At 42.0% G+C, this 16692-nt stretch overlaps 2 protein-coding genes across 2 annotated transcripts; both read right to left on the minus strand.

Annotated features, from left to right (window-relative positions):
- Positions 1-3190: 3190 nt before the first annotated feature.
- On the minus strand, positions 3191-10322 carry LOC123998904 (jupiter microtubule associated homolog 1-like). Its single transcript, XM_046304129.1, has 5 exons — positions 10117-10322; positions 7638-7777; positions 4434-4561; positions 4178-4205; positions 3191-3195 (listed from the first exon to the last, which is right to left on the minus strand). The coding sequence occupies exons 1-5, from the start codon at positions 10170-10172 to the stop codon at positions 3191-3193; spliced, it is 357 nt and encodes a 118-aa protein (XP_046160085.1). The 5' UTR covers positions 10173-10322.
- Positions 10323-10979: 657 nt separating this feature from the next.
- LOC124000574 (small ubiquitin-related modifier 2) lies at positions 10980-16384 on the minus strand. The gene is made up of 4 exons (XM_046307052.1): positions 16230-16384; positions 13905-14036; positions 11905-11976; positions 10980-11621 (listed from the first exon to the last, which is right to left on the minus strand). Exons 1-4 carry the CDS (start codon positions 16248-16250, stop codon positions 11559-11561), a joined length of 288 nt encoding a protein of 95 aa, XP_046163008.1. The 5' UTR covers positions 16251-16384; the 3' UTR covers positions 10980-11558.
- Positions 16385-16692: the final 308 nt, after the last annotated feature.

Here is a 16692-nt window from a genome sequence, read left to right on the forward strand (position 1 = left end):
AAAACATTGGAGGTGGCTTATGGTAGAGAAATTACAATTAAATTATCTGGCTACAGCTCTAGTGGAGATTCCTGCAGTCAGCATGCCAATTGCAAGCTGCCTCAACTTGAGACATCTGTGGCATAGTGACAAAACTGGCCTTTTACTGTCCCCAGCACAAGGTGCACCTATGTAATGAGCAGGCTGTTTAAATCAGCTTCTTGATATGTCACACCAGTCAGGTGGATGGGTTCTCGTCAAAGGAGAAATGCTCACAATAAGGGATTGTTAACAAATTTGTTCACAATGAGAGAAGTAAGATGTTTCTTCATATGGAACACTTCTGGGATTTTATATTTCAGGTCATGAATCAAACACTTGACATGTTGCATTTATATTTATGTTCAGTGTAAATATCATCCAAACCTTGAATTGATAGGATATCTGATAACAGTAGCACTTTGGTTGAAGCAAGGACAACCTGATGGGTCCTGCTACCACTTTCCAAATGACAGCTCAACAAATAACAAGGGATAGATTCAGAAAATGTGTTGCTTTCAGTAAAATATGCATAAATGTACGAGCATAACTCAAATCAAAGCAGATGCAATAAATTGAACTCAACAGTCCTCCATGAGGCAAATGTCATCTGTAATGAAATCACACTGCTAGAGGCTGTCAATTTGCCCATTAGTGATGTAGAATCTCAAAGTCAAATTTCTGAGGGCCATTACACAGTATGGAGTCGGTAGGGGCTTACAGCACGTAGGCAAAGTGTGTTAAACCAGTGTTTCTAAGCCTATTTTATCAAGGAACATAAAGCTGTGTTTCTTCCTTCAGAACACTGCTTGGATTACATTTTACACCTGAGAATTGTACAGCATCAGTGTCAGTCCAAACACTTGGAGGGACCAGACAAGATCCTCCCGGGTCCGGCTGCCAGTCAGTACCGGCCCCCGTATACAGTGCTTAGACAAGACCATAACAAGCGGAACGAATTAACCCTGCATTATCCAAGAACACACTCTCTCACTAATGTTAGCAGCACCTGGAAGTTAATAGCCTTGCTCGTCATAGGAACAGCATTCTAACATTACAGAACAGATGACTGACCACAGACATTATGAAAGGGCACAACTGGATCAAAGAGAATCTGATTGAGTTGACTACAAGGTGTCCCCTGAAACTAAATTATTTTAGTAGCAGTCAAAGGTTTGAACACACCTACTCATTCAAGGGTTCCTTTATTTTCACTATAGTAAATAAATAGTAATGGTAAAGACAAACTATTAAAATGGCATATGAAATCATGTAGTTAAAAAGTATATTTTTCAGGAACCTGTCTTTCAAAAATAATTGGTAAAAATCCAAATAACTTCACAGATCTTAAGTGTAAAGGGTTACAACAATTTTCCATGCTTGTTCAATTAACCATTAACAATTCAGGAACATGCACCTGTGGAACGTCTGTTAAAACACTAACAGCTTACAGACGGTAGAAAATTAAGGTCACAGTTATGAAAGCTTAGGACACTAAAGAGGCCTTTCTACGGATTCTGGAAAACACCAAAAGAAAGATGGCCAGGGTCACTGCTCATCTGCGTGATAGTGCCGTAGGCATGCTGCAAGGAGGCATGTGGCCTGCAGATGTGGCCAGGGCAATAAATTGCAATGTTCGTACTGTGACGCCTAAGACAGCGCGACAGGAGACAGGACGGACAGCTGAACGTCCTCGCAGTGGCAGACCACGTGTAACAACACCTGCACAGGATCAGTAAATCCGAACATCACACTGCAGGGACAGGTACAGGATGGCAACAACAACTGCCCGAGTTACACCAGGAACGCACAATCCCTCCATCAGTGCTCAGACTGTCCGCAATAGGCTGTGGGCTGAGGGCTTGTAGGGCCTGTTGTAAGACAGGTCCTCACCAGACATCACCGGCAACAATGTCACCTATGGGCACAAACCCACCGTCGCTGGACCAGACAGGACTGGCAAAAAGTGCTCTTCATTGACGAGCTGCGGTTTTGTCTCACCAGGGGTGATGGTCGGATTTGCGTTTATCGTCGAAGGACTGAGCACCACTGAGCATTAGAGGCCTGTACTCTGGAGTGGGATGGATTTGGAGGTGGAGAGTCCGTCATAGTCTGGGACGGTGTGTCATATTATCATCGGACTGAGCTTGTCGTCATTGCAGGCAATCTCAACGCTGTGCATTACAGGGAAGACATCGTCCTCCCTCATGTGGTACCTTTCCTGCAGGCTCATCCTGACATAACCCTCCAGCATGACAAGGCCATCAGCCATGCTGCTCATTCTGTGCGTTATTTCCTGCAAGACCGGAATGTTAGTGTCCTGCCATGGCCAGCGAAGAGCCCGGATCTCAATCCCATTGAGCACGTCTGGGATCTATTGGATCGGAGGTGAGGGCTAGCCATTCCCCCAGAAATGTCCAGGAACTTGCAGGTGCCTTGGTGGAAGAGTGGGGTAACATCTCACAGCAAGAACTGGCAAATCTGATGCAGTCCATGAGGAGATGCACTGCAGTACTTTATGCAGCTGGTGGCCACACCAGATACTGACAGTTACTTTTGACGCCCCTTTATTTCAGGGACACATTATTGAATTTAGGTTAGTCACATGTCTGTGGAACTTGTTCAGTTTGTGTCTCAGTTGTTGAATCTTATGTTCATACAAATATTTACATGTTAAGTTTGCTGAAAATAAAACACGGTGACAGTGAGGACAATTCTTTTTTTGCTGAATTTTAGAAGTAGCAAAGTAGCAACCCTTCGCCTTGATGACAGCTTTGCACACTTGACATTCTCTCAACCAGCTTCACCCGGTATGCTTTTCCCAACAGTCTTGAAGGAGTTCCCACATCTGCTCAGCACTTGTAGGCTGCTTTTCCTTCACTCCGCAGTCCAACTCATCCCAAACCATCTCAATTTGGTTGAGGTCAAGTGATTGTGGAGGCCAGGTCATCTGATGCAACACTCCATCACTCTCCTTCTTGGTCAAATAGCCCTTACACAGCCTGGAGGTGTGTTGGGTTATTGTCCTGTTGAAAAACAAATGATAGTCCCACTAAGCACAAACTAGATGGGATGGCGTATTGCTGCAGAATTCTGTGGTAGCCATGCTGATTAAGTGTGCCTTGAATTTTAAATAAATCAGACAGTGTCAGCAGCAAAGCGCCTCCACGCTTCACACTGTGAACCACACATGCGGAGATACTCTGTTCACCTACTCTGCATCTCACAAAGGCACAGTGGTTGGAACCAAAAATCTCAAATCTAGACTCATCAGACCAAAGGACAGACTTCCACTGGTCCAATGTCCATTGCTCCTGATTCTTGGCCCAAGCAAGTCTCTTATTGGTGTCATTTAGTAGTGGTTTCTATGCAGCGATTCGACCATGAAGGCCTTATTCACGCAGTCTCCTCTGAACAGTTTATGTTGAGATGTGTCTGTTACTCGAACTCTGAAGCATTTATTCCGGCTGCAATTTCTGAGGCTGGTAACTCTTATGAACTTATCCTCTGCAGCAGAGGTAACTCTGGGTCTTCCATTCCTGTGGCGGTTCTCATGACAGTTTCCTCATAGCACTTCATTGTTTTTGCGACTGCACTTGAATACTTTAAAAGCTCTTAATTTTCCAGATTAACACATGAAGGTCAGTCAAAGTAATGGACTGTAATTTCTCTTTATTTATTTGAGCTGTTCTTGTCATAATATGGACTTGGTATTTTACCAAATAGGGCCATCTTCTGTATACCACCCCTACCTTGTCACAACACAACTGATTGGCTCAAACACATTAAGGAAAGAAATTCCACAAAATTACTTTTAGAAAGATACACCTGTTAATTGAAATGCATTCCAGGTGACTACCTCATGAAGCTGGTTGAGAGAAAGCCAAGAGTGTGCAAAGCTGTCAAGGCAAAAGGTGTTTACTTTGAAGAATCTCAAATAGTAAATATTTTTTTATTTGTTTAACACATTTTTGGTTACTACATGATTCCATATGTTATTTCACAGTTTTGATGTGTTCCCTATTATTCTACAATGTAGAAAATAGTACAAATAAAGAAAAACCCTTGAATGAGTAGGTGTCCAAACGTTTGACTGGTACTGTACATAAATACCATATATTAAAATACTGCCATTCGAAATGGAACCAGAGATACTTACCATTGCTTGCCTGCTGGCACTCCTCAACCTGTCAGATGGAGAATAACAGTCAGCATTTTACTTTATTTTGGCTGAGTCATTTTACTACATCATCAGCATTTAAGTCAGTTCAAAAACACAGGACTGAGAATCACTGAAAACCATCCATGACAGCAGACTTGTAGAAACCAAGTCAAGTGTCTTATCAGTGGAAAACACACACATTACACCTATGAATAAAACTATGGCCGACATGACAGTGACCCCTCACCCTTACCCCTAAAGGAACGTTGATGGAGGTGATGACCTCGTCTGTCTCATTGTTTTTGGGGAAGAGGAGCGGCTGCTGGCACCGTCTAAGGGGGGCGGATGGTTCTCCGCACAGAGTACCCTTGGCCGTCCCGCCTACGGAGAGAAACACCCAGTTAATAAGTGATGACTCAGACTTCACAAATGAGTCAGAGCAGATGACCTCACTACTAGAGTTCTGTAAAGCAGACCTCCTCCGGGAGAACTACCTCCTGTAGGTTTTCCAGCACACCTGATTCTACTAATTAGCTGCTGACCAGGACCTTGATGAACTGACTCGGGTGAGTAACACAACAGGGTTGGAGTAATAGCCTGCATACACGGTAGCTCTCTTAGAGAAGGGTTTAGGTCAGTGATAGTGACTAGTGTTAGGCCTAATGATAGTTAATGGAGTGTCAATGCTAGAAGTGCTAATAAAAACATGACAGTTTCTTTACGGTTTGTTTCCACTTTATATTTCATTGATCAAAACAAACGTATTCACTGGCCGGATTTTACAATTTGGTTGAATGGGTCTAAATGGATTAAAGACTGGTGTGGAAGGCTGGTAACAGTTTGCTTTACCCTCTTGATTTGTGGTGCATTCCTGTTTTAGTGGAACTGAGTGACTAACATGTAGTATGGCAATGTTTTTACTGAGCATAATACTGCTAGGAACTATTTGCCAAGATGACATGAGAAAATGCAGAAAACCACTAATGCAAACAAATCCGATGTCCTACCTATCAGTCTCAGACAGATACCAACAGACCAAGCAGCAAAGCAGCCAGTGGATGTAGGCTAATCCAGACGAATGCTGAGCCAAAACTCATAGGCTAACCCACATACCCCACTCAGCAAAAGGGCATTTTGGCCAACATTTAAACTAGGCTACAGTCTCATACAAACTCCCACTGAGCAACAACTGTAGAGCAGAAACAATGGGAAGTCAACAGATTAGTCTACCTGACATCTATGACTAGAAGGAACAAAGCCAGACAGAGGGATGATTCTTGGTCAATATATCACTGCTTGTTAATGAAGTGAGAGGAGAAAGCATTGTGAAGTAATGGCACAGTGACTCAACAAGGTTTCCTTTATTATGGCTCTGCATCTGTTTATCAGGCCCTGCTGAATGACTGCTTTACTGCTTTTATATTCGCCTTGGTAATGGGACATAAACCGTGGACATGGCCAATAAGTGATGCTTAATTGACTATAGTGCCATTACATTTAAATTAAATATTGAGATTGATATAGACCTCCATCAAGCTGTACAATGTTAAGCTGAAACTGGATTGTTGGCCATTATGTAGGAGGTACTTCATGACCAAATCTTCACCTGGATTATTTTTTATGGAGTGTAATTCCAATATGTGCGTCACAGTTCCCATTTCTGAGGCTAAAAGATAAACAGGCAGAGATAAGTCACACTGGTCCAGTGGCTTGTTATGAAGCTCAGTACTTTTATTTAACTAGGCAAGTCAGTTAAGAACAAATTCTTATTTACAATGATGGCCTACGGTACTGCTCTGACTGCAGAATGGCTTGTGTGGGCCCTTGAATAAAACCCACTAAGGATCATCTCAAGGCCATGGTGAGTTTAACCGGGCATCACCAGAAAAGGCTATGGCAAAAGCAATGTAAGCAGAGGCCAACGGCTGAATTTAAATACCACAATGCTACATCGCGGCATATATTCTACTACACCAAGTGGGTGGAACTTCAACCAAATATGTCATTATGGTTGTGTAAAGTAAGTATGATCATACATGTTGAGGACTAGTTCACCATTTTACAACTTGACAATAGATGGTTCCTCCCTCTGAAAGTAGTCTATGAGCCAGGAGAAACTAATTCATGGTTCAGTTCTTTAGACAGACACAAGCAATGGAAGTGATGGGGGCATGCGAGCACGTTTCTATAATTCTATTTTTTTTAAGGCCAAATCACCTTTAGGTAACAAACAAAATATGGAGTTGATTTGAATTTAATTCAGGTGATTGACATTTTGCAGTGGCTGAGGTTAGCTGAAGTTTGTAGTGGCTGTTTAAAGAAAACTGAACAACAGATTAATGTTTTTGTCTTGGCCCAGACAACATTCAGGGTGAGGAACCATCTAACAAAGTTGTAAAATAGTGAACTACTCCTTTAAGTATATATTCATGCATGGTCATGCATTCTAACCTCAAGGTTAGTGACCTCCCGTGACTATCCTTGAAGTTGAAGACCAAAGAAACAACGATACATTTTTGGCTATCTTCTACATTCACGGAGCCCAGAGAAATCTCTTTGGCTACATTTCCAGATTGTGATTTCATTAGGCAAACAGCAGCCTAAGACGACATCCTATAGCCTACTAACAGAGAAAACAATGCATGCAATCCAAGAATATCCCGACCTAAACACACCAGAAAATCCATGTATATTCATGGAAATATATCGACTAATGCAATCTTAATTAAATATAGGCTAGCCTAGACCAAGTAATCAAATTCCAGACGAGACGGCACTGAAGCAAACAAAACCAAATAATCCAGGTGTATCCATTGAAATGTGCATACCATGACACCGGTCGTTTGTCTGAACTGAACTTGAACCTAGCCTGAGACAATGTGGAATAGCAGGAAGGCAGAGTGTGAACACTGCATGCAGCTGTTGGCTCCGAAGGTCAGAGGTTACAGTTAACACACACATGCACACCACATTCTCCACCCTTCATACGTGGGCACAGATACACCACTACAACAGTAAATAGATTTCTACATAGAGGAGATGCGATTGTTAAAACATGTGAGATCAGTTCCTACCACACCCTTCTTTTACATGTGTAGGTGTACACTACTAGAGCCAGGGAGGGTCAGCCAGATCCAGCCTGACAGTGAGGTAGCTCCCCCATCAAGGCCCTGCTGTACTACAAGTCAGTCTATGTAGGTCAGGTGGAAAAACAGTACACTATGCACATTATCCAACGTGATTGACTGGAGTCTGGACACTGATTGAATGAATGCCCACATAGTTTTATCCCAAAGGGTCTTTGTCAGCATGATTCCCATTTTGGGCCCATTGTTCAAGCACTCAATGTGTGTGGGTATTCTTTTGCCATGCCACATTTTTGTACCCTGCCCCAGTGGATGTTTGTTGGATGTGTGTGTACACTGGTTCTGAACCAATGTGAGTAGCTAGGAAGTACCGGGTGGGTTGCTCCTCCGATGGGCGTGGGGATCGTCGGGCTCTAGGAAAATGTTGGAGCCCATTTTGTTCTTGCGTACAGGGGGGGTTTCGTCTGTGCCGAACGATATGTTGGAGGCCCCGCCCGGCGGCCGCAGCACCCTGCAGGACAACAAAGGGAGGGTCAGGACTGTCATCTGACTGACTGCCACACACACTATTGAACTGACACCCCCTCTCCCAGGACATGCTAAATACACAAAGACCACGTCACACACCAGTGATCAGCGGCAGCACTGCTGAAATCATTACACGACAAATACAAACATATTGCTCTGAAGCCACACAGACACCTCATTGCTCCAGTCCCCTCTTTTCTCTCCATTCACAGTAAGGTCCACTCCCTAAGCCTCAGCTGTCAGACCGAGGATACTCACAATCTCTCCTGACTACAGCTGACTCCACGCGCCTGCAATCTGCCAGGCTAGACAGTCGCTGATTTGAGCTCGGCAGAAATTCCGCAGCAGTTACACATGGGATGGCTATCATTCCATAGCCGTTCCAACATTTGATTGGAGAAATCTAAGCTAGATCATGGCTGGACATGGCCTGCCCTTAAGCACATGGAACAATGTCAAGGTAAAAGAAAACATCAGATAGACTTAATATGTGATCTGAATAGCAAAAGGGCAAGAGAGGATAACCACAGCCCACAAAGCCCACTTCCAAACCGACATTCTTTCCTCCTAGCAAACAGAAGGGTCACAAGAATGAGAAGGAAAGCCTTTTCCCCCCTTGACTAAGGACAGTCGGGTGGAGGAATTGATGCGTTTGCAGAGCCATTCCCCGACCCCTCCTCCCCTCTATTCAGCTCCAGACTGCTGAATGCACCAGCTGACACCAGGCAGCTGTCCAAAGGCAGACAGGATACAAAATTCAACTTTCCTCCCACCATGGGGTAAAAAAAAACAAGACAGTGGCGAGATGAAAGAACTGGATTTGGTTATTGCTGGTGCTGTATGTATGCCACGATTAGTTCATGTAATGTCCAAAGCAGACTTGCTAACCCTGTGTGATAGCTAAGATGAGCTCATGCTTTCCACTAGGCTGAAAAGAGAAAAGGCTATTTGAGACCCCACCCAACAATGAAACGGCAAATATTTCCTGTGAGAGGCACTGTGGTTAGAAAAGTGGGACAACTCGACAAGTTGTTCAACAGTAACGTTAGATTGATTATAAAGATAGCGAGCCTGATGCTGTCCCATATATTGAAAGCCTTTGATGACCTTATCTGCTATTACCAAAGGCTGCCAAAGTTGGATTGCTGTCGGGAAAGCAAGCATTTCTAGACTGGTCAGCAGTAGGGCCGACCAAGATGGCTAAAGCAAAGATGAACCGAGCAAAGATTTGCAGGCTTAGCTAAGCCCCCCACCCAAGTAAAACCCGCATTAGCCACCAATTAGTCGACAACGTAGCTAGCTGGAATACAAATACCGGAAAGAATGGTTATGATTTCACCGTTGGTCTACTTGTAGCAAAACTATCCAGCCCAAAACGGCGTTACAGCTCACGTTTTGGGTTAACAACGAAATAGCCTATTGTCCGGCCTGCCCGAAACGCAACACGGGTTGAAAAAACGGACTATTTTTCCTCCCCATGACATCCAGCCGCCGCAAAGTCAGGAGGTCCCATACTACAGCATGAATACACGCGGTGCATCAGTTTTTTCTGGCAGTGAAACAAAGTTGATTGCGTGCAGACCCTTGGCCTCAAATAAGTCCTCAAAACGTAGACAATACATATTTTTAAAGGAGTTAATCAACTCCTAATAAATTGTTTGAGTCAGCCGTATTCTTAGAAACATCCATAAAAGGAGCTAAACTTGGCATGTAGGCAAATCTAGCTACCTAACTAACAAGTACCCAGTTTGGGGGCACCAGAGGCCTACAGACTATAGGGTTTGGAGCTTGCAAACGAAGAGCAAGTGCTTGTTTCTGCAAATAAAAGTGTTAAGCGACAGCTGAGCTTGCTGCTAGCCAGAATGTGAGCTAGCAATCCATACCAGTCACTAGCTAAGTAGACAAGTTAACAAAACAAGTTGCAGTCCAGACAGACAACTACTATAGATAGCTATGTGATTAGCGAAGTTGTCCTCAAATTGTCCATTCTGTTTAAATGTGTCCTGATGCCGTGTCCTTTACACTAAACAGCTCATTTTCAAAGCTAAATCCCAACTTCCAGTAACGCCACGGGCCTCTGGTGTGGTAGATGGAACCGCTAGCAGTAGTAACCAGGTCGCTGATGCCGCTACTAGCCCAAATGCCCTCTTCACACCATCATATCAGCTAATTACAAAGACAAATTGTGCCATTAATACAATTTAGCTAAATCAGGAAAAATCCCCCGCCCAACAACTGGACGGTTAGCTTCCAATACTGGCTGGTAAGTGGATCCCATTTTCTTTTGTTTGTCCATGAAGATGTTTCGGATTTCATTTTTACCTGGAACTGCTTTTCGCACCGGGATCCATCCCTTGAAATGTTTTTGTCGTCGTCATGTCGACTGTCTAATTCACTACTTTCGTATTTCGATATGTAACACGGTAAACTACAAAAATGTGATTTTCTAAATCCTCCGCAGGATACACAGAAACTGAAATACTGACTCCACCCGACTGAGCGCCCGAGAGACCAGAAGGAAGAGCGCAGCGACAAGTTATCCCAGCCCATAAGTCCCAGCCCACCTCAGTTCCACTCGCTCTGGTTGGACGGACCCTTACCGACCCTCTTTCTGGTTGGTGGCACATACCACCAGTCGACGTCAATCGTTTTTCTTTGAAAGGCAACATTCTCCCCCTGTGCGAAGCAATTGTCTCAAAAGTCACCTTAAATCATATTAAGTGCTATTTTACTACCCTTTTCATTCCCATTCTGTATCTTCTATTAGTACTTGATTTAGATAAAAATGCTGTCAGTATCTTTACAGTATCAATATGTTATCCAATGATGATGAGTATGGACACAATGTTACTCAAGTTACTGTACTTGTTTGGCTTGTCTTCATACAATAGTAACACTGTCCTAACATCCTCTTTCCCCATTTTGAGTGACTCTTTACACTGACAGTGCCAACATTGCTACGTTGTATTTTATACAGTCAGTGGAGATCATCAAGCTTTTTACAGTTCAATCACTGTGTTGGTTTTTCGCTGATAAAATCTCCATAATTATGTTTTCATACTGAAAAGGGGGATTGGTGAGCATGAGCTGTTGTACGCACAAGGACACACTCTTAAAATGAATGATTACAAATATTTTCACCAGTTTTAATGACCCAGTCACCAACGAAACAGAGACAAAATAAATTGAGTTTGGTTAAAAAGAGAGAATAACTTTATTTTAACAAGACATTTATGAGACAATACAGATGTTTACCTGGACTAAAACATCTCTTCAGGGTTTCCTTATTACAAGCATGGCCTAGTCAAACTATGTTCAAGACGTGTTTCATTCTACACAACCACTACTATTATAAAAAAGATATAAAACCAATTTTCTGAAATCGACAACAGAAAATTAAGTTGAATAACAAACCAGTCTTATTCTCAAACAGTGAATGGGTGGAAAATAGCTTTTCTTGATCTCTGAATAAGTGAACCAACAAGTCACCAAAACAATGGACTTTTTAAGAGCTGGATCTTGTTGCGTTTATTCGCAGCACACCTTGTATGAATGTTACTCAAATCTGAGTTGTTTTAGAGGAGGTTGTTTATGTACAAAACAGGAAGGAAACAAAGGCAAGAATGAAAACACTATACATCAACAGTTATGTATAACTGTGAGCAGGAAGTCTTCCACATGGTATTGGTTCTGTGGTGGAAAATGGGACAAGCTGCAAAGCAGCCGTCTGGGGGTGGAGGAAGATGTGGGGAGTACTTGACATGCTAGTAGAGGCCTCCTGTCTGTTGCTGGAAAACGTCGATCGTATCTTCATCCTCCATTTCCAACTGTCACGAAAAAGGAAGGAAATTAAGTCAATTTGATATAAAAACCCAATTTCATTAGATGACATGTCATTCATGACAAAAATGTACATAAATTAGCCGTGAATGGAAAACTTTCGTTAGAAGACATTTTGCATTTAACATTCTTTGACATGCACAAATGTTCATTGGTATTCTCAAAACAGGGAGGAACGTCTAATGTATTATTGCTGGAATGGTGTTGTTCAAGCGAAGTAGAGTGAATTGATGTAACAAATCAGTTCCTCCCATGAGACTCCAGGATTACCTGTGCAGGTGTGTCTGTCTCGTTTATAGGCTGTCCATCGAACCGGAACCGGATTTGCCTAATTGTCAACCCCTACAGACACAGACACACAGACACTAAATTCCATTAAACTGTCTGACACAAAACAATCTCTCCAAGTAAAATGTCCAAAGAAAACAACGTTTCCCCAACCCTTGCCAAGCAATCCATTAATAGTGTACGGCACTGAGGAAGCAAGGTTAGTCATTCCTTTAACAACTCCTGTCGCTTCTCTACTTTGTGAATGAAAACACTGCAGAAAGGAAGGAATAAGGAGATAGGGAAGGGCGTTACTATATTGCCACTCCATATCCACGTTGGCCGACATCATTTTTATCAGATAAAGGTAGAAACAACAGGATAGGGAGGAAGTGGCTTCTACTCAACAAAGCCTGTAGAGCCTGGCCTACTTCCATGACTTCACTGGTCTAAAGAGACACACAAGATCCATTATGGGTGGGCACGCACACACTGCATTGAGATTAGGCCTGGGCAAGCCTGGATAAGACAGGCCTAGCACTAGAGAGCAAAGGCTCAGTTGCTACATCTCTGCCTCCATCTCTACATCTCTGTACTTGCCAGTGCAAGCAGCATGAACACAATCATTCAAAAAGACATGTAAAACAGAACAGCTCCAAGAGCACAAGGGAAGAGAACAAAAAGACATTTGATATGTTGGGAGAATCCAAAGCCAAGAACCCTATTTTAAAAGTACTTATTAGGTAATGCAGTGTAAATCCCCTCAATTAGCCTGTAAGCTCATAAATAGCACAGATCAGATTGGCCATAATGATTCAGCAGTAAGGCTTAGTATTTACTAATCAGCCTACAGCCAGAGAGATAGGCAAGTTAAGCTTAAGCCTTACTAATGCACATTGCATTGAATATGACAAGTACATTTGGTGCATATTAAAATAAAGGGTATTTGACCAAATAAAAAGTCTTTCAAGAACTAAAATCAGAAGAGTGGACAATACAGAGTCATTACTAAATTACGTTTGAGTCATTTAGCAGACGCTTTTATCCAGAGCGACTTACAGGAGCAATTAGGGTTAAGAGCCTTGCTCAAAGACACCAAAAATATATTTCACCTATTCAGCTCAGGGATTCGAACCAGCGACCTTCCAGTTAGTGGCCCAACGGTCTTAACCACACATAGAGCTGGACACTGGAATAATGAGGACGATGAAAAGGAAGATGATAATATGATGAAGACAACACAGCCCATAGCGCTCGTCTCCTGTCACAGACAATGTAGACTACATCTGACAGTGAACAGATCAAAGAGATACAAGTGTATAAAATGGTGCATGTATTGTGTTTTCTCTTCAATGAGTTTCCTTGTCCTCAATGGATAATATGAGCTGTCATCTTTCATCAACCCCTGTATTCCCATAGTTAGGGTCAGGACTTTTTTCAGGTCAGGTCATTAGGGAAAAGTTTGTGGGCCCATAGTCATAAAGCATCTCAGAGTTCAAGTTTATTAGTCATATACCTGTACACATGACATACGTGGAGTACACAGTGCAAATACATGCTTAATTACAGGTACACCTCTCGACAATAGGAAAGTAATTAAGTAAATAAAAGACTACTAAAAAGAAAACTCAATAAATAAAAACGAGGATTAAAATGTTACTAAGATACAAGGAGGCACTCAAACAAATTGAAGTAGGATATTTACAAATGTGCCAGGGAATTGTGCAATACAGTGTGCGATAATAAATTCTAAATAGACATTGTGCAGGAATATTAGTCATTCCTCTTCCTCTCTGGAGGAGAATGATGACATAGGACCAGTTTTGACTTGGCCCGTTTAGATCACAATGAATAAATGACAAGGACAGAGCGGGACCTGATCCTTGATCAGGTATAACCTTGATAGGTATAACCAATATGGTAGTAGCTCAACCTTGCCCTCTGATACCGCTGCTGATGTTGTGCACTCAGTGGCATCATCATGGTTGCCATGTCAGACTCACCTGTCTCTCACAGTACGCCTTCATGAGTTTGCTGAGCGGCGTGTGTCTCTTGATCTTGAACTGCACCACCGACCCATCCTGTCCCGCCACCTTCAGGTTTATGTGGTCATTGTTTTCTGTTTTCACTCCCTCCTGATGGACACAACAAACATTGGGGGTGTATTCAGTGAGATGAAACGCAGATACTGTATAAATGTAATGTCTAGAATTACCATGATACCCACTATTACATGTGACAAATAATCAAGCCTGTTAAAAGTCAAATAGTCCACCTAATTTCAGTTTAAGTGACAACAAAAGCAAGAATAGTGTAGAGAATTATTGTACCATTTAAACCGCTGTGAAATATCTTTTCCATAACCAAAAATATAGTATTTTCAGTTGTTTGAAGCTGGTGTACAAAAGTAAAAAAGTAAAAGACTAAAAAGTAAACTGAAGAATGGGAAGCATAGAAATAGCACACATAACATATTTAACACTTCTTAGACTTGCTTTCAATGAAAATGACATATCTATAACTCACATTTCTATGTGAATTTTGTCAGGTCACCCAAAAAGTGACATATTGCAGCTTTAAACATGGCTAGCTCATATAGACAAACACTGAATACAATATAAGGTAACCTAGCTGCTTTTAGAAACGCTAGTATTTACACACTAGGGTTGATGGGAATTAGCTTGCAAAAAACAGAATAGTCCACCAAAAGCCAGAAGTTAAATAAAATGAACCTTCATCTTACTCTGCCGATTGTCTGTAGGCTTCGACCTTATGTTGGGGGAATTTGAGAAAAACAAACATCTAATGGAACGTATAATTAAACACTTTCCAAACGTGGATCTGTTGTCGACCCATGCAGTTCCTCAGCGAGGTCAGTTCCTCTCTGCTTACCTCATGTCAAAATAAAAGTTCTTGCTATCTTTTGTGCTGGTATGGGGCCGTGCAGGACTTTTATTTTGACACGAGGTAAGGGGAGAGTAATTGGGTCTACAATAGACCCACGTTTGGAAATTCTGAATGTTCTATTAGATGTTTTTTCCTCAATGTCCCCTCTGCATAAATACCAGCCCTACAGACAATCAACAGAGTAAGTTGAAATTGAATTTTATTTAACTTCTGTATTCTTGCAGACTATTCCATTTTTTTGCAAGGTAATTCCTAGTAACGCTAGTGTGTGAATACTAGTGTGTGAATACTAGCGTTGATAAAAGCAGCTAATGTTAACCTTGCCTGGGACGATCAGATACAATTGTTGCTTGGCTGATACAGTTGATGCAAAGCAAATTATTAGTCAGGTCCCAGGCTAATGGCAACCATGATATGACCATCATTGATTTTAGGCCAGCAGAAACATTTACACAGAGTATTTGTCAGCAGTGTACTGTCTGAATATAAGCAGTTTCTGAACAGTGAAAATAGACCAAATATTTAAAGTTTTATAGAACACTTACAAGGGCATTGGATAGTTCAGCAGTGACATGCAAGTTAATCTGTCTTGACTATTATTTACTTGTTCTAAAAGTTATGACGCTGTGGCAATGTAATGAGACAAGAAGTGTTTTTGGACAATGTTTAGTCTACAGAGTGGAATTTATCATGCTTGACTACAGGATAGGTGCTTTACACATTCTGGAATTCATCCATATGAGGACACATATTAAACATGTATGTGTCAAACATCTGATCATTGGTCAACACACACACACACACACACACACACACACACACACACACACACACACACACACACACACACACACACACACACACACACACACACACACACACACACACACACGATGCATTTCAAAATATTGATCATACTTTTACACATGAAAACACATAAACATGGTTTTTAACACTGTCTCAGTCACACCATTTCACTCATTTGTAACATGCTGTGATAGCTGGCTCCATAAGCAGATGAGAGGGACCCTTGCTGTAGCCATGAATGAATGTAACAAGTTTGCAACTGAAGAAATTGACAAAGTGATGACTGATACAACCACTTGGATCTGAACTGAGTTTGTCAGATTACATTTGCAAATACAAAAGATTAAGAACTGAAGAGAGTGCATGCATTGCTTACTGTCATGTTCAGCTAGCAAACGCTAGTTGGCTGCGATTCAAGCAGCAAGCCACGCGCCCATGCAGGCGCGTGCACAGGTCTTCCGGTGTCTCCAATGGAGTACTTGCATTTTCAAAACTTGAGTCTACTAAGATCTCAAGTAAGGAAATATTACATGTACATTTTTCCTTAGTTCTATTTGAGTTATGTATGTAAAAAAAAATGTGATGAGATGTAAGCATATTTTCAAGCAACTCACCTTGGGTTTCTCGTCAGCCATGGTTACTCTATTTGCGCTTCTCTACGCCGCCACACAACGAAATAGACGTGTACGCGCACGTACCCGCTCCCGATTAAAATACCGGCCCTACGTGCGCGATCACAAACACATGCTCGTGCCCTGTACTTCACATTCATTGGCCAACCTTGGTCACAGGGTAAGATGTTGAGCGCTGGCAGAGGGCGGGAATGTCGTAATGCGCGTTTCTGTAACACGTGCACGCGCATTTATAACACGTTCCCTTTGTTTTGTTTTATGAAAATATTCACCGAAAACGTCCTAATGCTTTGATGTTAACCGTGCCATTGCTGTACATTTGCGCAATAAAAATCAGGTTATTTAAGAAAGAGTACTAAAAGGTCAATGTTTGGGAATTTAAACCATTCTGGAATTTTGTCATGGAAGAGAGGACTGATCCTCAGTAGCCATCTTGTTTTTATAG

This window comes from Oncorhynchus gorbuscha, linkage group LG16, assembly GCF_021184085.1.
Source record: "Oncorhynchus gorbuscha isolate QuinsamMale2020 ecotype Even-year linkage group LG16, OgorEven_v1.0, whole genome shotgun sequence".
Lineage (NCBI taxonomy): Eukaryota > Metazoa > Chordata > Actinopteri > Salmoniformes > Salmonidae > Oncorhynchus > Oncorhynchus gorbuscha.

Bases quoted from the DNA above. Each gene is read 5' to 3' on its own strand.
- LOC124000574 (XM_046307052.1), bottom strand. From the start codon at position 16,250: ATGGCTGACGAGAAACCCAAG. The intron at 14,037-16,229 runs GTGAGTTGCTTG...TGTGTCCATCAG, and splicing joins TGGCTGACGAGAAACCCAAG to GAGGGAGTGAAAACAGAAAA. The intron at 11,622-11,904 runs GTAATCCTGGAG...TTTTCGTGACAG, and splicing joins AGACAGACACACCTGCACAG to TTGGAAATGGAGGATGAAGA.
- LOC123998904 (XM_046304129.1), bottom strand. From the start codon at position 10,172: ATGACGACGACAAAAACATTTCAAGGGATGGATCCCGGTGCGAAAAGC. The intron at 7,778-10,116 runs GTAAAAATGAAA...GTTGTCCTGCAG, and splicing joins GGTGCGAAAAGCAGTTCCAG to GGTGCTGCGGCCGCCGGGCG. The intron at 4,206-4,433 runs GTAAGGGTGAGG...TCCATCTGACAG, and splicing joins CCATCAACGTTCCTTTAGGG to GTTGAGGAGTGCCAGCAGGC.